General features: G+C 36.6%; 2 protein-coding genes across 2 annotated transcripts in view; both read left to right on the top strand.

Annotated features, from left to right (window-relative positions):
- Positions 1–5,953, top strand: part of LOC109218953 (signal peptide peptidase-like) — a 6,405-nt gene extending 452 nt beyond the window's left edge. Inside the window, exons 2-12 of the mRNA XM_019383350.1 lie at positions 488–572; positions 1,441–1,556; positions 1,640–1,791; positions 1,904–1,995; positions 2,848–2,975; positions 3,104–3,154; positions 3,457–3,543; positions 3,645–3,714; positions 3,953–4,089; positions 4,244–4,321; positions 5,611–5,953. Of these exons, the coding sequence (XP_019238895.1) occupies positions 533–572; positions 1,441–1,556; positions 1,640–1,791; positions 1,904–1,995; positions 2,848–2,975; positions 3,104–3,154; positions 3,457–3,543; positions 3,645–3,714; positions 3,953–4,089; positions 4,244–4,321; positions 5,611–5,685 (1,026 nt within the window). The 5' untranslated portion in view covers positions 488–532 and the 3' untranslated portion in view covers positions 5,686–5,953. The remainder of the gene's footprint in view (positions 1–487; positions 573–1,440; positions 1,557–1,639; positions 1,792–1,903; positions 1,996–2,847; positions 2,976–3,103; positions 3,155–3,456; positions 3,544–3,644; positions 3,715–3,952; positions 4,090–4,243; positions 4,322–5,610) is intronic.
- A 942-nt stretch (positions 5,954–6,895) lies between these two features.
- On the top strand, positions 6,896–15,056 carry LOC109218954 (L-ascorbate oxidase-like). The gene is made up of 7 exons (XM_019383351.1): positions 6,896–7,282; positions 7,871–7,963; positions 9,010–9,222; positions 10,588–10,782; positions 12,538–12,616; positions 13,260–13,548; positions 14,250–15,056. Exons 1-7 carry the CDS (start codon positions 7,019–7,021, stop codon positions 14,842–14,844), a joined length of 1,728 nt encoding a protein of 575 aa, XP_019238896.1. The 5' UTR covers positions 6,896–7,018; the 3' UTR covers positions 14,845–15,056.
- The last annotated feature ends 8,541 nt before the right edge of the window (positions 15,057–23,597 follow it).

Below are 23,597 nucleotides of genomic sequence, written 5' to 3'. Positions count from 1 at the left end.
ATATATAGTATCATGCAATTTCAGAGGGAAGTTCATGCTTTTAAGCTAATTGGGTTTTCATTGAAAAATTGATTTTTGAATTCAATTAAATGGGGTTTCCTTGATTTTTAGAGCAAATTTAAGCATTTTAGAGTATTGGTTTTTGTTCAGAGTTTGGAGTTTTCAACATCTTCAGATAATTGAGTTTCCATGTTTTCCAGAGGCAAATTCATTTAATTAAGAAAATTGGGTTTTTTCCCTTTGATTTCCGTTGATTGAGTTCCCATATTCAGAGACAAATTTATTCGTTTCCCAGAATTGGGTTTTTGTAGAAATGTCCAGAGGTTTTTTTATTGGTCAAATCTTGATAAGATTACACTTCTCTAAAATTTGGTGAGAAATGTTAGTAAAGGTTGCGTTTTTCTCTTATAATTAATGTTTACGGTCCTGAAAACATGTAAATGTTGATTATTGTTACTAATACTTCCTTTTTCTTGGTTTATTGTAGCTTATCTCTGTATCGGGTCGAAAAAAGGAGTGTGCTTCTGTGAGGATGAAGAGTTGCGAGCGACTAGCAAATCTTGCTTTAGCAGGTTTGGTTTCATTGTTCGATTTGATTCATGCATGTTTCTTTTTGGTTGCTGAATTACATCGCACAATGGCTTTGACTTGTGCTTGTCAAAACTTGGAAATGAGGGAATCCATGTTCAAGATATGAGACGAGCCTCAGTATCTTTTGAGTTTGTTTTGATAACTGTTTAGAACTCGTGATTCTTAAGTTTCTCCGTATATTATGAAGAGTGGATTTATGAGTGTTTGGATGTGCATTGTTTATTGCCTCATCTCCACTGTGCCTTGAGCCGAGGGCTATCGGAAACAACCTCCATATAAGGTAGGGGTAAGGTCTGCGTACACACTACCCTCCCCAGACCCCATTTTATGAGAATACACTGGATTGTTGTTGTTGTTGTTGGATGTGCATTGTTTAGATTTGCAGAGAAAATAGACACTACAACTGTATATGTATGATCTTATTATATGTTTTCATCCATTTATTATTGATAGATGTTATTACTACTCTGTTTTTCCTCACTTCAATGTGTTATAGAACAGATTCTGTTTGTCAAACATAAGACCTAATATCCTACTCTAAAATAGCCATAAAATTTTGTAGCTCATTGTAAGGGATCAAAACTCTGGAAATTCTCACTGGCTTCACATTACCGTATTTCTTAAGCTTGCTGAGTTCAACGCGCTGTTTGATCAAATGGTGGGGCATTGGGCCCACATGCATAATTTTTATTGCTTTTATAGGTTTAGTGGTATTTGGCCCTCGTTAACCCTAACTAGTTTGTGACTGAGTTGCTTGCTTGCTTGATTGATATGCTGGTGTTTAGCCCCCCCCCCCTCCTGTTGTTTGAATTATCTTGAGAACTCTTGGTTTTTGGTTGTGAATTTCAGGTTTGAGTTTGGCACCACTTGTCGTGAATGTGGACCCAAATTTAAATGTCGTATTAACAGCTTGCCTCACTGTTTTTGTGGGTTGCTACCGTTCTGTTAAGCCAACTCCACCTTCGGTATATTCCCATAACTCCAAGTTGCACCTTCCCATGCTTATCTGTTTTGATATTTCCTAAACTTGTTCTATTCTACTTTATAGGAGACAATGTCTAACGAACACGCACTGAGATTCCCCTTCGTCGGAAGTGCTATGCTCTTGTCGTTGTTCTTGCTTTTTAAGTTTCTCTCAAAAGACCTGGTTAATGCTGTGTTGACGTGCTACTTTTTTGTGCTTGGCATTGCTGCTCTTTCGTATGTTCTTCCCGTATGGGTCATTTTACTATGCTTATATATTCTTTTTCAATTTTCTAAGTACTAGTTTCATCATGTAAACTTATATCATCTATTTCTTGGGGGTTTGCAGAGCAACACTGTTACCCGCTATCAAAAGATTCTTGCCGAAAAAGTGGAATGAAGATCTCATAATTTGGCGCTTCCCAATCCCATATTTCAACTGTATGGACCACTTTCTTTTGTCCTGTTTTATGCTAGCCGTGACTGACTCTTTTTTCCCCCAAAAGATTCTGAATTGTGTTTTGCTCACTGTGGCTTTTCTTTTTTTTTTTTCCCCGCACCCCTGTAAAATCGTCATTTAAGGGCATTCTCACATCCCACTCTGTGGTACACCTTCGTGTCTCTTTTGAAGCGCCACTTGTTGACTGAACTTCTTTTCCCTTTCTCAAGTATTGTACTCCTTTTTCCCCCTTCCAAGTGGAGTAGCTCATAAAATGGTACTCCCCGTATTTCTTTTATGTGGACATGTTCTTTGCTATTCTGACAACAATAGTTAGACTCTTTTTTTGTTTATAATAAGATCTCGGTTTTTGAGATTTATGTTCTTTTGTGGTATTCTCTTATTTTTTTCTCAGTAGAGTCCCCTGAGTATTTATTGTTTGGCTGTTTAGATGGTGATTGGCGTACCTTTTCTGAAACTTTGCCATAAGAACTCTTTATCTTTATCTCCTGATATGGTTTTGATGAGCATTTATGGATCCTTAAGTCATATACTTATGTGTTTGAACAGATCGACTAGCTTATTGGGGTTTTCTTATCCTACATGCTTGAGATATTTTCTGAATTTCCAAGAAGAAATCCAGTTTTCCAGTCTACTTCATTTTCAACTTGAAACATGGGCGCATTCAATCTTCATACTTTTATGGGATCTAGGATTGTATTCTTGAAATTAATCGAGCATTTTGTTATTGTTTCTTTTTTAATTAAGATTTTCCTCAATCCATTGAGTGGAATTTGTTGGTTTTCTGCCTTTTTCTTCTTTCTAGATATGGTGTTTTATTGTTTCTTTCTCAGCTTTGGAGGTCGAGTTCACAAGGTCCCAGATTGTTGCTGCAATTCCTGGAACTATTTTCTGTGTATGGTATGCTAAACAGAAGCATTGGCTTGCTAACAATGTATTGGGACTTGCATTTTGTATTCAGGTTTGTCTGCACAAATAGCAAACTTTCTCTATCTGTTGCTTTGAAATCATGAAACAACCTTCTCACAGCTTCGTTTTCCTTCTGATGGTTTTACACTGAATTGAATGCTTATTTCTGTTAACTTGCAGGGGATTGAAATGCTTTCGCTTGGGTCATTTAAGACTGGCACCATACTATTGGTAAGTAGAAAGAGGTTTTACTCTTATGTGTAATTTATGATTTGTGCATAGTTCAAAGATGTCGTTAAGTTTGTTTTTATTTGGCCAAACCTGCATGACCAAATAGATGAAGTGGGACCCTTTAACGAGCCATCTCTTATGGCATGCATTACATAGACACATCCTTTTTGCAAATGTGTAACCTTTAGCGGTCAAGCAGTTAAAAGAGTTCCCTGGGGTTTATATGTCATTGGTTTTGCAATTTCTTTATGCTTTACCTTACCATCTTTGTGCCGAATGCGTCCTATGTTCTTAAACTGCAGGCTGGACTTTTTGTGTACGACATCTTCTGGGTCTTTTTCACCCCAGTGATGGTTAGCGTTGCTAAGTCTTTTGATGCTCCTATCAAGGTGTGTATAGTGATTTTTTTTTAAATTTAGCTTTTCTTCCAATTTGTCATTGCAGAATTTTCGTTCTTACAGTATGGTAACGAGTTTTTTTTCTTTTGCAGCTTTTGTTCCCAACAGCAGATTTGAAACGTCCCTTTTCAATGCTTGGTCTTGGAGATATTGTAATTCCCGGTATGACACCCTTTTTCTGTTAAAACCCATTGCTTTTAAGTTGCTTTTTCTTGACCTGGCTATATAAGTGATTTCATGAATTTGCTTTGGATTTTACCCGCTTCTGAACTTCTCTATTTCTTACCTCCCGTTGTTAGTTTTTGGCATGAACTAGTAATTATCCTCTCATTATGTAATTTGTTTCTTTGATTAAATAAGTAGAGTTAGCAATATTTTGATCACTTCTTCTATACTTCAGGCATTTTTGTGGCATTGGCACTCCGCTTTGACGTCTCCAGGGGGAAAGAGCCTCAATACTTCAAAAGTGCATTTTTGGGATACGCAGTTGGTGTGGTTTCAACAATTATTGTTATGAACTGGTTTCAAGCGGCACAGGTTGGTGTCTCAGATTTATTTTTTTTTTATTTTTTTTTTTTTTTTTTTTTTTTTTTTTTTTTGTGTTTTCTTCACGAAGCAGGACTATTGTGCCCTTATTTTTCAAGCTTCTAGTTATCTAACTTAGCACTTCGTTTACTCCTTTATTTTCCAGCCTGCATTGTTATATATTGTTCCAGCTGTAATAGGATTTTTGGCCGTGCATTGCGTTTGGAATGGTGATGTGAAGCCGGTAAGCTTTTCTTTGATAATCAATATTTCCTCACTCCATTTGCTTCTATCTTTACTGTTTATGGGCCATGAATATTTGCTTTCTGTTTACTCCAAATTGTCTCATATGGGATTATGGATACTATAGAATTCAATTCTTGGTGTTTCGGCCAAAAAAGTTATCGGGTCATTTTGCGCCAAGCATTTCTTGTCTACCAATTTCTCTCAGTAACATTGTTTAGGAGTAGATAAGAGAAAAGCATTTTTCATGGTTTGTTTTGTAACTACGGAAAGGAAGAGGAAAAATGGGACAGTAAAGATGAAAATGCAAAAACAATGAAGGAAAATCTTCCTTAGTTTGGTTTGAGTGGAAAGTAGTAGGGATTATCGTAAACTGTCACGTTTCTCATTTTTTTAATAACCGTAGTATCAGGACCAGCTTGTTTATTTCGACTATCCCGTCAGGTCCTTGCGACCTCCCATTAGTACTTGTTAGGTAGCTGTGTCCACCAAGAATTAGGCAGATGAGAAGAAATTACCTAGCATATTTTGCGTCTGTTGGGATTTGAACTCTGGTCTTCCAAAGATTTCATCCCACTTTATTGACCGCTAGGTCAGGCCATAGTGTCCTCTTATTTATATATATGTCTTTAAGGGAAGAATAATCTCTAATGTTGTTTTATCTTCTACAAGTTTGTCACTGCCAAAATAGATTGCGACGTGGCCGGCACCTAGTGCCTACCAACTTGGATCAAGCGAACCATTATGATGTATTACATACCCAACTCGTACCCGTATAACTCAATTCATTTAATTAATTATATATTAAATGAACAATACGAGATAGTTATCCTTTTGATTGAAAGTGCGGCAAAACATAATTAAAGCCATGAAATATAATAGTCATTCGAATGTCATAAGGGTACCCATAATCCAAAATAATACAAGTTTCATCAATGGAGCCTCTATGACCCTATGAATAAGTAAATGAAATTACGGGGTTAACCCGCACTACACAAAAACAAACTCGAAAAGAGAGAACTTAAGACTACCCTAGCTTCTTGAAAACTTTCCTTAGTTTCTTTCATAGACTTAAACATGATTTTGGTTATGAAAGCAACTCTAGACGATGTTTCGTCCAAATCTCCTACAACTAGTACACCTCAATCTCATGCAAGTTGAGGCTGGCTGTACAAATCCTTACTGGTTATGTCTCTTCAATTAAACTTGTCGTAGTCCAATATTATAATTCTTTAAGCATTATATTCTTATTCAAGGCTGAATTTGTATTCTTGATTTTCGGTTGAGCAGTTGTTGGAGTTCGACGAGTCAAAAACACAAAGCACTGAAGAAGTCGCCGCTGAAGAGAGCAAGAAAGTAGAATAAGGCTAAAAAGACAGACAGTAGGATATGACCTTCCAACTGCAGAGATTGTTGGTTAAGGAAAAACTTTTTGTTGTACCATTGATTAGACTGGCTTCATATGTTATTACTCAAACCAATATTTCTATTGTCAATTATAAACATTTTTTTCCCTATTCCATGATATTTGTTGTGGTTAATCTTTACAAAGAATAGCTAGTGATTACAGAGTTGTGGCCTTTGATCAACTTTGGCCTATAGTGTTTTTAGCTATAAGTTGCTTTATCTTGAAGATATTATCTTTAGATATGGTGCTTTATCTTGAAGATATTGTTATTAGCTAGAATTTCGTGATTGTTTCCCTTGAAGACAGGAAGTTCTGAATTCTTGGTTCTTTATATATATACCAAAGAATTGGCATAAATTCTATTTTTGACTATTCTTTAACGTATTTATTATTCTTGTTGTTATACTGAAGTGCTATCCTCAGACACACCGTACCAATGAATATAGGAATATATGCCCCTGTTGTTACATCTACAGATAGCACAATTAATAGAACCTCATTCCAAAATTATCCTCAGACAGTCTGAAATATATATATATATATATATATATATATATATATATATATATATATATATATAGCACCATAATTTAGAGCTATATAAAAAATTATAGCCAAAAGTTTTTTAGATGCCTTGACTATTTATTTTAATTGTATAAATCTTTATTTTCAGGTCAAATTAAAAAAAAAGATTAACTAAAACTTTATTATTTTTAGCCAAATCAAAAAATTTAGCCTAAGTAATGTAGTTCCATCCAAGTTTTATTATAAATTGTATTCGAAAAAAATTATCTAAAGAAGTAACATACTTAAAAAGGTAAAAATATATTCTATTTTTCAAAAAAATGCCACATATACAGGAAAAGTCCACGTGGCAGGCGAGTGCACCCACACTCTTTGCCACATCAGCGTCCAAAGGGGTAATGGCTCTCAAAAGGCCAAGTTGAGGGAGGTAATTAAGATCACGAATAGTTTAAGACTGTAACTAATAATCCGTGTCAAGTTTAGGGGACGTATTTTCCAACTAAGGCAACTAATATAATTTTTTTTACACTTATTCTATCAGCAATAACTTTTATAAACCTTTACATAGATACTTCCCACCCCTTATTATATTCCTTAAACCTAGAGATTGTGTGTATCTATATAATATATATACACACAAAAAATCTAGCATTATGAAAGTTTCATAAATGAAGAACAAAGCTCCACTAGTGTGAGCTTTGAACTTTTCCCTTTTTCTCTGTGATCAACTTTTTTTTTCCACATATATATCAAGAATTAAATAAGATGTCTTCATTAGCCATTATAATCTTGTTGTTGTTGTTGTTGGAGTTATCAACAATTTCAGCCATGGTCAAAACAAGGCAATTTAAATGGAAAGTGGAGTACATGCATTGGTCTCCAGATGGTGTAGAGGGTGTGGTAATGGCTATAAATGGAAAGTTTCCTGGTCCAACTATTAGGGCAAGAGTTGGTGATACTATTTATGTTGAGCTTACTAACAATCTTCTAACTGAAGGAGTTGTCATTCATTGGCATGGAATTTCACAGGTTAGGATCCACCCCTACCCTCAAAATATAAAAACACAAAAAAAGAAGAAACATAAAAAAAATATTAGAGAAGAGATTTTCTAATGCTAGTATATATACAGATATTTTCATGCAAACCAAGTAGAGACCGAGCTAGAATTTCAATTTTATGTAGATTCTGAATTTTAGACTTCGATCGCATGCAAATAACTGAGTTTTAAATTTATTTTTTGCCAATATATATTCAATAAATTTCTTAACATAAGATGTACTTTTTTCTAATAATTTTTTAAAACAAAATACATTGTTTGAGTAAAGACTACTAGGTTCAGCCTATCGAACCCATAGCTCGGCTTCTACCTCTGCCAGTGTATAGGTGATATATATTAGTTAGGCGTTCTCTTAGGAGTTTTTGAGTTTAATTAGAGATTTATATCCATGTAAACAAAGAAACGAACCTAATAAAAGCGGAATGAATAACGATGATTCATATAACACAATTTAGCTAAATTAAGATTTACATAAAATATTATATAAGTATTTATTAATTTCTTACCCCCTTTTTTTGGTTATTTACATTTTGTGGTTTTCCTAAATTTCTTACTACAGCGTGAAACACCATGGGCGGATGGAACTGCATCAATCTCCCAATGTCCCATTAACCCTGGAGAGACATTTGTTTACAGGTTTATAGTTGACAAGGTAATAATCTCTCTCAAACGCTAGGCAAGAAAAAGATATTTAAATATTTAATTAATTATATAAGTGTTTGTCGAGACTATTTTTTATCTCTCTTAAACGTCTTGCTTATTTAGCACTCCCACTAAAAAAATACATCTTGTTTTTAACACTAAAATTTTTTGAACAATAAAATTTGACAAAAACTTAACATGGACCATTATTTTGTAATAGTTAGATTTCTTAGGACCCACAGGGACCATACATCCAAAAGCCAGTACCACCGCAAGGGGAAAAATAAGTCATAAATAGCCAGATTTACAACTGATAATTAAAAAATACTCACAGTTTTAAAAGTAATGGAAATTTAACCTCTTTTTTACGTAAAGATAAAATCTGAACAAAAACATCCTTAAAAATCCGGAAAAATTTCAGCATAATATGAGATTCTGGCATAATGTGCTAGAATTTCATAATTGTTGGAGTTCCAACATAATATGCTGGAAGTTTATACGTATGAGCTCCATAATCCAGCATATTATGCTAGAACTTTCCGTATACTGGAGTTCCAACGTAATATGCTGAAAGGTTATACGCATGAGCTCCATAATCCAGCATATTATGCCGGAACTTTCCGTGTTTCAGTAAAATAGTGGTTATTTTTCAATGACTTTACAAACGTGGCTATTTTTCAATTATCAACCCGAAAACTGACTAGCCCGTGCTATTTTGACCCATCACAATATACAATATTATCCACTTTTGCTTGATCACAATATTTATATAGCCAATTTTAAAATTAAATAAAATTAAAAGAACCTGGGTTTATTATATTTATGTGATACTTAAATAATAGCCAGGGACATATTCCTACCATGGACATTATGGGAGGCAAAGGATTATTTGGTACATCTTATCTTCCCCGAATCCTACTTATAAGAAATTACTGAGTTTGTTGTTATTGTTGGTGTTTTTGGTATAACGATAATATACAATGAACTTATAAGGACGTGAAGATTAATATAGTCGGCCTCAACTTATTAGAATTCATTGTTGTACTTAAATAACAGGCAGGGACATATTTCTACCATGGACATTATGGGATGCAAAGATCAGCAGGATTATATGGTTCACTTATAGTGGAAGTAGCAAAAGATGAAAAAGAACCATTTCACTATGATGGAGAATTCAATTTATTGCTTAGTGATTGGTGGCACAAAAGTTTCCAAGATCAACAAATTGACCTCTCTTCTATGCCTTTTCGTTGGATTGGTGAACCACAGGTCACATATTAATTTTATGGGTTGCTTGTTATCAATATAAGTATCGGATAAGTCTATTTACCAATAAATTGAAAGAAATTACCTAATATTTTTGTCTCCGTTAAAATTAAAAAAAAAAAAATTAACTTCCTTATTTTTTTGTCAACAAAAATATCACTATTCGTAATATTATTTAACCTATTTTTACTATGATATGAGATGAACTTATAAAGAAGTGAAAATTAATTCAGTCGGCCTCTAACTTGTTTGGAATTAATTGCTTATGTTTACTTTTTTCACCATTTGATTCTTGTACATAGGAAATGAGACTCAACCTTTTTACTGCAAATTTAGAAGCCGTTTTCTTTCACTCATATAACTATCTGGTTTAGTTCATCAACCCAAATGCTGAATAAAAATGAAAATATATATATTCAATCAAATCTTTTTACCTTTGTTTCTAGAAAGAAAAGAATTTGGAGAAATTTTAGGTCTCACCGAATCACACGTAGAGATATTGATAACACACATAGAGCTAATGGTATTTCATAACTAATTGATTGAGCAGCTGCCCGTAGACCACCTAAAAAGGAATATTTATTATTTGATCCATATCCCGACATAAGAAGTCCAACGGGAGCAATACTTGAAATGGCAATCCAGAAAAATTTTAGAGGGTACTTATCAGGATTACTCTATATACTGATAAATTAAAAGAAATCAGCTAATATTTTCATCTCCGTTGAGATTAAAAAGATAACTTCCTTACTTTTTTCCCAAAAAGAATATCACTATTCGAAATATTAAACAATTATTTTATTATTTGAATGTATGCATGAATTATAGAACTTTTTATGTGGTTTTTATATGTTTAAATTCAACATTTTTTTTCACACACACAAAAAAAAGAATTATACATATGGAGCAGGATAAATTAAAACATTTTATAACGAATCAATGTTTTTTTCCGCTGCAATCGATCCAAGCTTCCAATTAAAATAACTAATTACATACCAGTGTATTTTCATAATTGGGGTCTGAGAAGGATAGGTGTAAGCAACCTTACCCTTACCAAGCTTTCAATTACTTAAAAAAAATCATTTTCCATTATATCAAACGATCAAATTTATTTTTTAGATTAATATAATAATATATAAGTAGTTTTTTTTCTATAATATCTTGTCACAAATATCGCTATTTCCTTTTTTAACCTTCTAAATAAATAACGTTGAAAGGAGCACCTGTTAGATAAAAGAATACACACATATAAAAATTAAAAAATATATATTTAAAATTTATGCATTGTTAAAGAATTATTGACCACTTTTCGTATTAAAAAGTTATTCTTTTAAATGGAGTCTTAATTTCCTTTTGTTGTGAAACCAGAGTTTGTTGATGAATGGAAGAGGTCAATTTAATTGTTCACTAGCGGCGCAATTTAGCAAATCCCCCATTTCTCAGTGCAAGTTAAGAGGAGATGAGCAGTACGCACCCCAGATTTTTCAAGTGCATCCAAACAAGACTTATAGGCTTAGAGTGGCTAGCAGCACTGCATTGTCTTCACTCAACTTGGCCATTGGGGTAAGGCACAAAATAGCCTTATTTATCTTTTTGTCACTTCAAAAAATAATTATTCTGTCCAACTTTTTACAAAGTTATTATTCTTTTGCTTTCTCTAAAGTAGTTTCATGAATCGATTCTTGACTTTCTTTTCCTAATAATAATAATAATAATAATAATAATAATAATAATAAAACAAAACAAACAACAATAACCCGGTAATAGTCCCACTAGTGGGGTCTGGGGAGGGTAGAGTGTACGCAGACCTTACCCTTACCCCGAATGGTAGAGAGACTGTTTCCGGGAGACCCTCGACTCAAAGACAAACGATCTGTAACAACAACAGAAACGAGACAAATAATATCAGCATCATAAGCGACAACAAATAAGTGGAGGACAATAATTATGGGTAATAATAAAAACTAAAATTAAAATTAAAAATAAAACAAAAAAGTGTGATGGAACAAAAATCGCTAGTAGTCCTATACAAAACACTATCAGACTAGCCAAAACAACGAGGAAAAAATGCTCAACTACCCCATAACCTATAACCCTAATGCTCGACCAATAATAATAATAATAATATTTGAGTCAGTTTGTGTGTATTTTAATCTTTTTTATTTAAGAATAATTTTTTAAGTTAAAATTAGATAGCGCCAGCGATAGAGTTGATAAAAATTAAGACTATAGTAGGATTTAAAAATTCAATTCAAAAATTGTATAAGTTTATGATGATGATGTGCGGCTCAATATGTGTACACTTCGATCTGTTTTTTTCTTTTTCCATTAGGAAAACTTTTAAAGTTGAGATTAAATAGCGTAAGACCGTAGGAGAAAGAGTTTTGAAAATTTAGGCATATTTTCAAGGTAAAAGATTGAATTCATTGTACAATTAAACTTTAACTCATTTTTATTTGTTACAATTGATAAACTACAATTCAATGTTAAATTTAGTTTTTTTTTTTTTTTTAAAGAGAAATGACTTTTAAACTTTTTTTATAATTTAAATTAATTTGGACCACTTCTTGATTTGGTGCTTACGCAAGAACTGTACTAATCTTCTTTATATCGTCTCAATTTTTTTTAAAGATAAGGGACATCAATTACAAAAGAGAATTTGATAATGCGCATACTTAGTTCTAAGGACCTTTGTGCCCACCAAATAAAGTTGGAGAAATTAATCCATAAAGTGGCTAAAACTGAAATTATTCTATTACTCTATTTAAGGAGTCAATTATTTTTTATTATGATTCTTTAACGTTTAGATAGTACTTTAAACTATAAAATTATGATTTATTATCTCTTTATATATCTATATATTTATCTGCACTTGCGATTTACACCAAACCATATTAACTTACAGTAGGCAGATGATAAAATTAAACTGAGAACATATATTAATTAATTATAGTTAAATTATGTGCAAATATGTATAATTTATTTATTGATTCGACATAAATAACAAATATGAGCACATTAGTAGTTTGTGATTATTTTGCCACGAAAACCTATCTGTATCTAAGGACGGATGTAAAATGTAAGGTATAGGATCATTCCAAAACCAGTAACTCCGGCTCGGACAATATAGTTTCACTAAATTAAATAAGTATAAATAAATAATTTTAAAACTAGTAAATCAAATGAGTTGAGATAGAACCGAAACTCAACATATAAGATTTAAATTCTGAATTCGCCAAAAAAATAAAATGAAGTTGACTTCCTTTTAAAGCTCTTAAGAAATAATTCTGATACTTTGTGTTGATTTTACATCTATAGGGTCACAAAATGGTGGTGGTTGAAGCAGATGGAAACTACATTCAACCATTTTCTGTAGAAAATATGGACATTTATTCAGGTGAAAGCTACTCAATTCTCTTAAATACTGATCAAAATCTTCAAACAACTACTAGATTTCAGTAAACTATTATTATTGAGTTTAAGTTCTATGTAGTACGGAATAAAAAATATATAATTATATAACTACGTTCAGAGGCGGATCCAGAATTTAAACTCTAAGGATTCAAGTTATAAGGTTTTTTGAATTGAACCCGTTATATTTTTTAAAGTTATGGGTTCATATATACTATTTTCTAATTTTAATGAATTTTTATACATAAATTTTTACTCCGCGTCAAAAGTTATGGGTTTAATTGAACCGATAACTAGTAGACTACATCCGCCACTTACAGTGGCGGATCTAGAGTGCAGTTACTGGGTTTCCGGGAACCCAATAACTTAATTTTGCGTAGACCCTGTATTTCTATTAAAAAATCCACTAAATATTAATAAATATCTAAATGTGAACCCAATTATTATTGTATATTAATTTGAGATTACGACAGGAACCCATATACTTTAAATCCCGGATCCGCCTCAGGCCACTGTCACATAAAGCCAGTTACATGTCATTTTTATGATTACTACTATTTACCAAACTTAAAAATAGTAAGTTACACAACTATAACCATTTTTTATGGAAAATATGGACATTTATTTAGGTGAAAGCTATTCAATTCTCTTCACAACTGATCAAGACCCTTCAAACAACTACTGGATTTCAATAAGTGTAAGAGGAAGAGAACCTAAAACACCTCAAGGCCTCACTATATTGAACTACATTCCAAATTTTGCATCAAAAATTCCAAATTTTCCACCACCTTTGCCACCTCTTTGGAATGATTATAACTACAGCAAAACCTTCTCTAAGAAAATTTTTGCCTTGATGGGATCTCCTAAGCCACCAACTCGACACGATCGTCGTCTTTTTCTCCTCAACACGCAAAACAGGTATTTCCTTTATCTCAATTTATTTGACGATATTTGAGAGTTTTAAAAAAATATAATATAGTATTTTTGTGCATATAGGCATGAAAAAAATATCTTTACGATCGAGTGGGGCCTACTAGCTTAAACTATTAAAGAGAAATATTATTATTAAGTTTATGTTTTATGCACTAACGATATTTTATAATTAGTATTGTTTAGTAAACTAAAAAGATGGAAATTAGACTTACCTGCTATAACATGGTAATTAAGTTCATTATCTTGTCAGTGATTTAACTTAAATCTGTCATAATTTTTACAATATTAGTTTAATTTAACTGATTATAGTAAATTATTACTCTATCTTCAAATGACCATAAATGCTTGTTAAAATATTTACTAATCGTAGATCAATTTTACTTGATGATGTAAAAGTTTATATATATGTACTATTAATGCATAAAACTTAAACTATATTTGTAATATGTCCGTTCACTTGGAGGTGATTTATTTCTTAGGCAAAACACATGATTTTTTTTATTTTATTGATAAGTGATAATGAGACATGGATTTTGGGACCTTTTTGCTATGTGACAATGTAAAATTATGTGATTACGATCATCCAATTAAAATTATAATTTATTAGCAAGTGAGATTTAGTACTTATAATTTTTTTTTTTTATTTTTTTTTGCTTCAAATTAATTGTTTATGTTTGTAACAACAGGATTGAAGGATACACCAGATGGGCTATCAACAATATTTCCTTAGTCTTTCCCACTACACCATATTTAGGATCAATCAACTATGGCATAAATAATGCATTTGACACAAAATCTCCACCAAATACCTTTTCCAAAGACTATGATATCATGAAACCACCACCAAACCCTAATTCTACATATGGAAATGGTGTTTACATGTTGAAATTCAACACCACCATTGACATAATCCTTCAAAATGCCAATGCCTTAGCCGAAAACGTCAGTGAAATTCACCCTTGGCATTTGCATGGACATAATTTTTGGGTTTTAGGGTATGGAGACGGAAATTTTACAACAGAAGATGCTGAGACGACGTTCAATTTGAATAATCCTCCGTTGAGGAATACAGTTGTGGTTTTTCCCTATGGATGGACTGCACTAAGATTTTTCGCGGATAATCCCGGGGTTTGGGCTTTTCATTGTCATATTGAACCTCATTTGCATATGGGCATGGGAGTTGTCTTTGCTGAAGGTGTTCATCTTGTTAAGAATATACCTAGTGAAGCTCTCACTTGTGGTTTGACAGGCAAAATGTTCATGAAAAACAAGCATAAATAGTTGTATTTAAGTTAAATGATATTTTTCTTTTTCAAATGAATAAGAAGAGCTTTTTAAAAGGTGGTTTTGTAACATTATCCCAGAATAGAAGATTAGAAGATAATTATAATATCTGCAGTAATTTATTTTGTTATAAATTTAGGTTATATATACTGATGAGTATAAAGACTTTTTAAACGATCTATGTAGTTTAACATGTGATAGTAGGTTTTAATTTCTTAGTATCTGTATTTTTTCAGCTCATCAATTAAAGTTTATAGTACTTGTAATTTTTTAATTAGTGATCTGATTGTGTAAATATTTTTAAATCTTTGAGCAAATGTAACTTAAATCTTTTATATAACTTTTGGGTTTAGGATACGAAGATGGAAAGTTTACAGTAGAACATGTTGAATAGTTCAAATTAAGAATCCACCAATGAGGAACACAATTGTGATTTTTCACGGGATACAAAATTCCCCTTGAACTATAAACGAATTTTTAGTTACACATTCAAATTTTGTGGGAAATCTATTACCTCTGAACATTTTTGAAATGATTTGAAAGATTGGTATTCGATTTTTTAGTGTGAAATGTAGATAATTTCACTTTTGTACTTCCAATGCCATTATTCATTTTGAGAAATAAACAATACCACTCTGTAATCTTGAAAAGTACTTACTCGTAATTAGTATTTATGCTAAATTAATTAATTTAATTAATAATAATTTATAATTAAAGTAAAAATACATACTTATTACTTAGTAATTAAATAAAAAATTATAACCAGAGGTCTCGGGTTCGAGCCATGGGTATGAAAAAAATCCTTGGTAGTAGGGCCATGCATAATTTGGTAATTACCGAATAACCGTACCGAAACCGAAAATTTTGGTATTTGGTATTCCATATTTTGGTATTAGGTATAATATTTGATTTAAGTTTTTAAAATAATTTGATATTAGGTATGGTATTTGGTATTTTAAAGTAAAATACTGAAACAACGATACCGTACCGAAATATATATTATATTACATGATACACATATTATTAATTATAACATAAATATTAAAAGTCTAAAATTTTACTTTTCTTTATTTTATAAGTTCATCAATTAACTCTAAGCAAGTAACAAGATATTTCTAATGATCAAATTTTGCTCCTTTATGTACAATTTTCTCTCTCTCTGGGTTGATATTTGATGGTTTTGGACAAAACTTTTATCAACAAACGTTATTAGTTTTGTACTTTTGAGTACTTTAATTAAGAATATTACAGTCTATAACTCTACGCGGTAGTTAGTATTCAAACCGAAGTTACCAAACCAAATAAACCGAAAGCGAAAGGAGAAAAATCGAGTCATACCGAATTTAATTAGGTACGGTATTGGTATAGCATTTTAAGAAATCGAATACTGAAAATATCGAACCGAAATGTCTAAATACTGTTTGAGCAAAAAAGTGCTAAACCTTTTAACTAGATCAATTAATGATGAACTAAAGGGCGAATCGTAGTTGAACTTAATAAATTCTAGACCGAATAAAATGGGATACTCATGAGATGAGTAGTGCTCAAGAGCATTAAATGACGGATTTAATACTCTATGATTGACAATAAATATGATAGCATGAATATGTAATAAATATAAATAATGGCAATGAATGTAACAAGAAAGGATCTACCACCAAATTATTATATGATTGGGATGTTCCTTTTCTCTTTCAGCGGTGTGGAAAAGTGAGAAGTCAAGATGGGTGTAGAATCTTTGGATCTATGGATAAAGATTGAACAACATGTGCTTCAATAATATTATCAACGAACAAGACAACTTTTGGATATTCTCTTTTGTCAGCCTTTACAATGTGTTCTTATCAGAGAGTCTAGAAGATCCCCCAATTGTTTTCTATCTCTTCCTATTTACAAGGGATATTCCCCAAAAACCCTAAAAAGTACAACATAAGGAATATCCAAAGGAATATTCTTTATGTCTACCTCTGAACCTATTCTACCGTTATTTTCTCACCTCGGATGCCCGCTTTTGACACCAGCCTTTGTGAGAGCAACCTTCAAATCGTTATATCATGGTCGACCCCGTCCTTTGTCTTACTTATCCGTTACCACCGAATCGCCAAATTTGGACCTATACAGTTAGTCCCTCAACTTGTTGAGGTCGTGGCCTTGCACGCCCTCGATAAGCGGACATGATTTGCCTTTGTTTTGAGAGAATTTGGCTGTTGCATAAGCCGGGTCGACAAAGGTCGAGAGAGCGACACAACCAGGGCAGTCATGATTGGTGTGGTTGCCTTGGAGTGACGTCATAGCCACGCGCGTCATCGTTATGCACCTTCCCGAGACAGCGCCTGCATGCCTGTCGCTTTGGTTTTGGTGCCGTTGACAATCTTTTGCCTCGATTCTCGTACCATCCAGCGCTATAAATAGATGGGGGTTTCATTTTTCAGAAGTTTCTACCATCCCTTTCCTTGCATGAACAGTGTTTTCTCTCGATCTTCTTTGCCAGCTTTTGTTCTCGATTTTGCTCTCACGATTCCATATCTCTCCTTCTTACCTTAGTCGTTACCTCCTTCTTCAGGTTTAGTATCATACCTTTTATCGTCGACATGTCACACACCCTTCGTAGTCACGATGAAATTTCTGACGCCACTCCGTTGTCGGTGGCTCCTCCTTCCAGCGGTGAGGATTTCGTCGTTGAAGAGGATGAGAGCTTTCGTTTCGTGGAGGAGATAGTTCCTAGAAATTTCGTTGTCTAAAAGCGATTTTCATAAGGAACCTGCTCCCGCTCCCGTTCAGGTGATCTCCGAGACTAGGCCATCTCATATAGCTGAGCTCCGATCTACATATCATATCCCTTCTCATGTCGAGATAGTTCCGGCTGGTGGCAACATCTGGAGGTCCATCGACCTAGGTACTGTGCCTTTTATGTCTACCCTTTCTTAACTGGTTATACTCTCCCTCTTCTCCCGCTGGCGGAGGAATTCTGCCGATTTTACAACATTTGCCCGGCACAGCTTTCCCCGTATTTGTATAAAGCTTTCCTAATGCTGACAAAGTATGCGGAATTAGCCGGTTGTGAGGTCGATATCCGCCACCTATTACACTTGTTTTCGCCAAGCTTTTACAGAGGCACTATGATACACCTGCGACATCGCGAGACCAGAGCGCTGATAGTTGGAATGGACGATAGGACGAATCGGAGGTTTTGGCACAAGTAGTTCTTTATCAAAACCGAACACTTGGTATTGGACCCTGCTGAATTGCCCGAGCAGTGGAACCATAATCGTAGGTGTTGTTGGCATACGCTTGTTGTCTTCTTTCCGTCCCTTCATTTTTTATTTATTTGTGGTTTTTTGTGTTGTTTTTTTAGCTGAGAGGCGTGCACCCTTTCCCGTCGTCGACATTAAACACTAGGTGGCTCGCGTGTTACCTCACATGGCGGGTATTCAAGATTGGGCGGTTTTCTACAAATGTTTTGGGTCGAAGGTCTCGTCTAGTAAGTGTTTCTTTTGTTTCAGCCTTCTGTTATTTACTGTTGTTTATTGATACGACCTCTTTATGGTGACAGGTCGACGGGCTTCCAAAAAGAAAGCTTCAGTGCCGGCATTTCGCCAGGCTATTGCATCGACATGGATGCAAATTACTCTGGCTGAGTCCGTCCGCGCAGGTTGTACTCAAGCTCTATCAGCTAGGGAATCTCCTCGGAATGCTTCTGTACGGGATGAGATCTCTTCCCGACCTATCTACCACCTTGTTGAGTCGTCTAATGGAGGAAGTCCCCATCGAGAAAGAGGCAAAGAATGGAACTTCAGAAAACCGTCGCCACTAGTGTTGAAACGAGGAAGGTCGTTGCCCCAAGGGCGGCGTCCCCGCTTGTTCCAGACGCTGGGGCCAATTTTATGGCGGATGCCATTATGGCGGGGAGGTCCCCTAGGGCCGAAGGGGTACATTAAGGCGGGGAGCCTGTACGGACTGCTGAAGGTGGTGCGTCGTTGGCGGTCGGATGAGATGGAGCGGTGCTCACAGAGGACGATGGTTCAGGCTCGGACATCGATCCTGAAGAGGTGCGGGCCTTTTTGGAGAGAAACACTCGTGTGGAAGTGAGGACGGAGGGTCCTAATCGACACGTAATCATTCACATGGGTTACGACCTTTTGGCTAATTCTGAACAGGCGGTGTCGTCCTTCGCCCCCTTGTGCGCTGCTTCTGAGAACGCAATGCTTCAGACGATGAGTGATGCGGAGATGTCGCTGAGTATTTCTGGCATGGCTTTGCGCGTAAGTGTTTTGTACTGTTTAGGATTTGTCTCGCACGCGTAATCTGCTTATGCTGACTATCTTTCCTTTGCATGTCAGACTCTCATTATGGGGATTGAGCGCAACCGACGAGATGAACGGAGGACGGCCGTTTTTAAGAGGGTGACCTCTAAGTACAAAGAGTATTGTACCAAGTATCGAGCGATGGTTGACGTCTTTAACCAAGATAGCGAGTTTCAGCTATTTCGTGACGAGCTCAAACAGAGAGAGGAGGAGTTGGCGAGGAAAGTTACGGAGCTGAAGGAGCGGGATGATGAACTGATGAAGGCCATAGGTCGATGCAGCGAGCTTGAGGCTGCTCTTAAGGCCTAGGAGGATGAGCTTGAGGTGAGCAAGGGGGTGATGGCCGAGAACGCCGACCTTCAAGCGTTGGTGGCTTCCTTAACTACTGATCTTGGGCAGAGGGAAACGGAGGCTATCGATCTGAGGGGCGAGTTGAGTGTTAAGGTCGAGGAATTGACTCGTGCCGAAAAAGGCAGGGTGGCCGCCATATCCGAAGTAGCAGCCTTAGATGACGCCCTCCGTGTTTGTAGGTCTGAGAGGGATAATGAGGTGGATACGTCAGCGCTCAAGGTGGCGAGGTTAGAAGAGCGGATCCAGGATCTGGAGGCGGAGTTGTCCGGATTAAACGAACAAATTGTTGCTATGAAGTCTGAGGAAGTGCGACGGCAGTCGCAGCCGTCCACGTCTCATACTTCTGTCGATCCCATTGTGTCGCGGGAGTTGTATGAGATTTGGGTTCATGCTGAGGCTCAGCTTGATGTGTACAAGTCCCTGAAGGCCGACGGGAAAGTTTCCGAGGCTGAACTCGAGGGTGTCCGTGTTAAAGCACGTGCGACCCGTGAATCCTGTGGTTATGACCCCGGTACGCCTGGTAGGGACGATGTTGATGATGATGCAGACAGGCTCGCCTCCGAGTGTACGCCGAAGGAGATGACGCGGCATAGGGCCGTTATACTTATTTTTATTTTGCCCTACTATTTTTGTGAGGGCGTCTTCGAGTCCTTTGTAAAAAGTTTTGTAATATAACAATTGTAATGGAATGATTACCTTTTTGTTGTGTCTCTCCGGAGTCATTTTTTGTTTGCTATGCGGTGAAGTCCCTAGCTTTTCGTCCGCTTGTGTGTAGTGTATTGGCGTAGTCGATCGTATATCTTAAAGTAACTCGAGCGAGGTCGAGTGTAAAGTAATTCGAGCAATGTCGAATGTAAAGTAATTCGAGCGATGTCGAATGTTAAGTAATTCGAGCGGGGTCGAATGTTAAGTAATTCGAGTGAGGCCGAATGTTAAGTAATTCGAGCGAGGTCGAATGTTAAGTACTTCGAGCGAGGTCGAATGTTAAGTGATTCGAGCGACGCCGAATGTTAAAAATATTTTATTTCATTCATTGGAGAATATCTTGGTGGAGAGTACAAAATACTGCTTTATTTTATTCATTGGAGAATACTATACATGTTCGTTTCATACATATATTGGAGAAGTTTCCATGTATCTAGTCCCTTCATCGTTCGGCCTGGAGAAGTAGTCGACAGGCGGGGCGATGAACCATACTTGAACTTTGAGGCGTCCCCTTTGTCGCCTCGTTAAAAACCTCCCCGAGAAAACCCAATTGGGACAAAACCCGGGTGAGGGAAAAAGAGTACGACTTGAGGGACGTCCTTTTTCAGAAGTTGAAGTATTTCAGGTGGGCGACATTCCAATTGTTTTGTAGTAGTTTTCCTTCCATTGTTTCTAGTTGGAACGCTCTTTTGCTTGCTGCTTCCGTGATTTTGTATGGCCCGTCCCAATTGGTTCCTAGTTTGCCTTCTTTGGGTCTTTGCTTGCTTGTGTTTTGGCCTTGAGAACATAGTCTCCGACTTTGAGTGGTCGTATTTTGGATTTTTTGTTGTAGTACATTTCTGCTTGTTGTTTTTGGGCTACCATTTTCACGTAAGCCATGTCTCTTCGTTCTTCTGCCTCGTCGAGGTCTTATTTTCTGTTCTCGTCGTTGTTTTGTTCACTTTCATTGGAGTATCTCAGGCTAGGTTCCCCGACCTCGACAGGTATCATGGCGTCAGTCCCATAGACTAGTGAATATGGCGTTTCGCCTGTGCTCATTTTGGCATAGTACGATAGGCCCACAGTACCTCCGGTAGCAATTCTGGCCATAATCCTTTGGCGTCCTCGATCTTTTTCTTCAAGATGTTCAATATTGTTTTGTTGGAGGATTCGGCTTGATCGTTACTGGTGGGATGATATGACATGGAGAGTATTCGCTTGATGTGCCATTTTTCGAAGAACTCGACGGTCTTTTTTCAGTGAATTGGGGTCCGTTGTCGCAGCTGATTTCTTTGGGGATGCCAAAACGGCATATGATGTTTCTCCATACGAATGTGATAACTTCCTATTCGCGTATTTTGGCGAATGCACTTGCTTCCACCCACTTGGAAAAATAGTCAGTTAAAACTAAAAAGAATCGTGTGTTACCTCGTCCTGCTGGGAGGGGCCCAACAATATCCATTCCCCATTTGATAAATAGCCATGGTGATGTAACCGACTGGAGGAGCTCGCCCGCTTGGTGTATCATAGGAGCGTATTTCTGACATTGCTCGCACTTCTTGACATAGTCAGCAACTTCCTTCTTTATTGTGGGCCAGTAGTAACCTGCCCGAATGAGGCATCTGACGAGGGCTTGGTTGCTGGTACGGGCACCACAGTGGCCCTCGTGTACTTCTTCGAGGACGCGCCTCGTTTGGTTCGGCCCTAGACATTTCGCCAAGGGCCCCCAAATGTTCTTTTTTACAGGTCGTGGTTGATAATGTTGTACCTGTCCGCCTGCATTCGAAGCTTTTTGGCTTCCTTTTTGTCCGATTGGAGTACTCCCTCCTGCAAGTATGTTATGATGCGGTTGCGCCAGTCCCAAGTCAAATTTACAGAGTGTACCTCGAGTTGGTCTATTGACGAGTGGAGGAGGGTGACCATGTTTTCTTTAGTGATGTTTTTGGTGGCTGTTGCTAATTCGGCGAGGCCATCTTCCTCGATATTTTGTGCTCGAGGTATCTGGTCGAGTTAACATTCATCGAATTCTGGTAGTAGTTTATGAATTTCTGCCTGGTACTTTTGTAGCCTCTGTTCTTTGACTTGGAAAGTCCCTGTGACTTGGTTGACAACGAGTTAGATGCGCCATCGGTGTATAGGGCCCATAGATCGGGTTGCCCGAGAGAGGTACGAGAAGCCTCCTGCTCGTCCTCGGGCATTATTTTGGCATTGAAGTCGGCGATGAAGTCGGCGAGTACCTATGATTTTATCGCGGCTGATATGTTATATCGTGCTCGCTTAATTATATGGCCCACTTGGCCAGTCTTCCCGACAATTCGGGTTTATGTAGGATGCTCCGCAGGGGGAAGGTCGTTACCACCAATATGGGATGGCATTGAAAATAGGGTCTAAGCTTTCGTGAAGCTATAACCAATGCTAAGGCCAATTTCTCGAGGTGGGGGTACCTCGTTTCAGCGTCGACCAGGGTTTTGCTAATGTAATAAATTGGAGATTGCGTACGTTTGTTTTCGCGGACCAGCACTGCGCTTACCGCGACTTCTGAGACGGCCAAGTATATTAGGAGGCGTTCGCCAGGTTCTGCTTTGGCGAGCAGTGGGGGTGAAGACAAGTATACCTTTAGTTCCCTCAAGGCCTCGATGCATTCTGAATTCCACTGGAGCCCGTTATCTTTTTTCAGCACGTTGAAGAATTTGTGGCACCTGTCAGATGACCGTGAGAAGAACCTTGATAGGGCGGCTATACGGACAGTCAATTTTTGCACCTGTTTCTTGCTGGTTAACACTTCAGGCATTCGTTCAATGGCTTTGATTTGATCTAGGTTGACTTCGATGCCTCTTTGTGACACCAAGAAACCGAGGAATTTGCCCGATGTTACGCCGAAGGCACATTTTTCGGGGTTCAATTTCATGCCGTACTGCCTTAATATACTGAAGCCTTCTTTCAAGTGGTCGATGTGGTCTTCTTTCCTTTTTGATTTGACCAACATTTCGTTGATGTAAACTTCCATTGTTTTGCCGAGTTGATCCTTGAACATCTTGGTGACCAACCTCTGATACGTTGCCCCTGCATTCTTCAACTCGAATGGCATGACTCTGTAACAGTACGTCCCCTGATGGGTGATGAAAGTAGTTTTTTCTTGGTCCTCCTCCTCCATGAGGATTTGGTTGTAACCTGAGTAGGCGTCCAAGAAGCTTAACAATTGGTGTCCCGCGGTTGCGTCGATGAGCTGGTCGACGTGAGGCAATGGGAAGGAGTCCTTTGGGCAGGCCTTGTTTAGGTCTGTGAAATCCACGCACATCCACGCACATCCACCATTTCCCGTTTTTCTTTTTTACCATGACCACATTGACGACCCATTGGGGGTATTTTGATTCCCGGATGGAACCGCTAGCGAGTAGCTGATCCACTTCA

Source organism: Nicotiana attenuata, unplaced genomic scaffold (assembly GCF_001879085.1).
Source record: "Nicotiana attenuata strain UT unplaced genomic scaffold, NIATTr2, whole genome shotgun sequence".
Classification (NCBI taxonomy): Eukaryota; Viridiplantae; Streptophyta; class Magnoliopsida; order Solanales; family Solanaceae; genus Nicotiana; species Nicotiana attenuata.
Note: the sequence above shows the minus strand (reverse complement) of the source record. Positions and strands in the feature narration are given on the sequence as shown.

Bases quoted from the DNA above. Each gene is read 5' to 3' on its own strand.
- LOC109218954 (XM_019383351.1), top strand. From the start codon at position 7,019: ATGTCTTCATTAGCCATTATAATCTTGTTGTTGTTGTTGTTGGAGTTA. The intron at 7,964-9,009 runs GTAATAATCTCT...CTTAAATAACAG, and splicing joins ACAGGTTTATAGTTGACAAG to GCAGGGACATATTTCTACCA. The intron at 9,223-10,587 runs GTCACATATTAA...TTGTGAAACCAG, and splicing joins GTTGGATTGGTGAACCACAG to AGTTTGTTGATGAATGGAAG.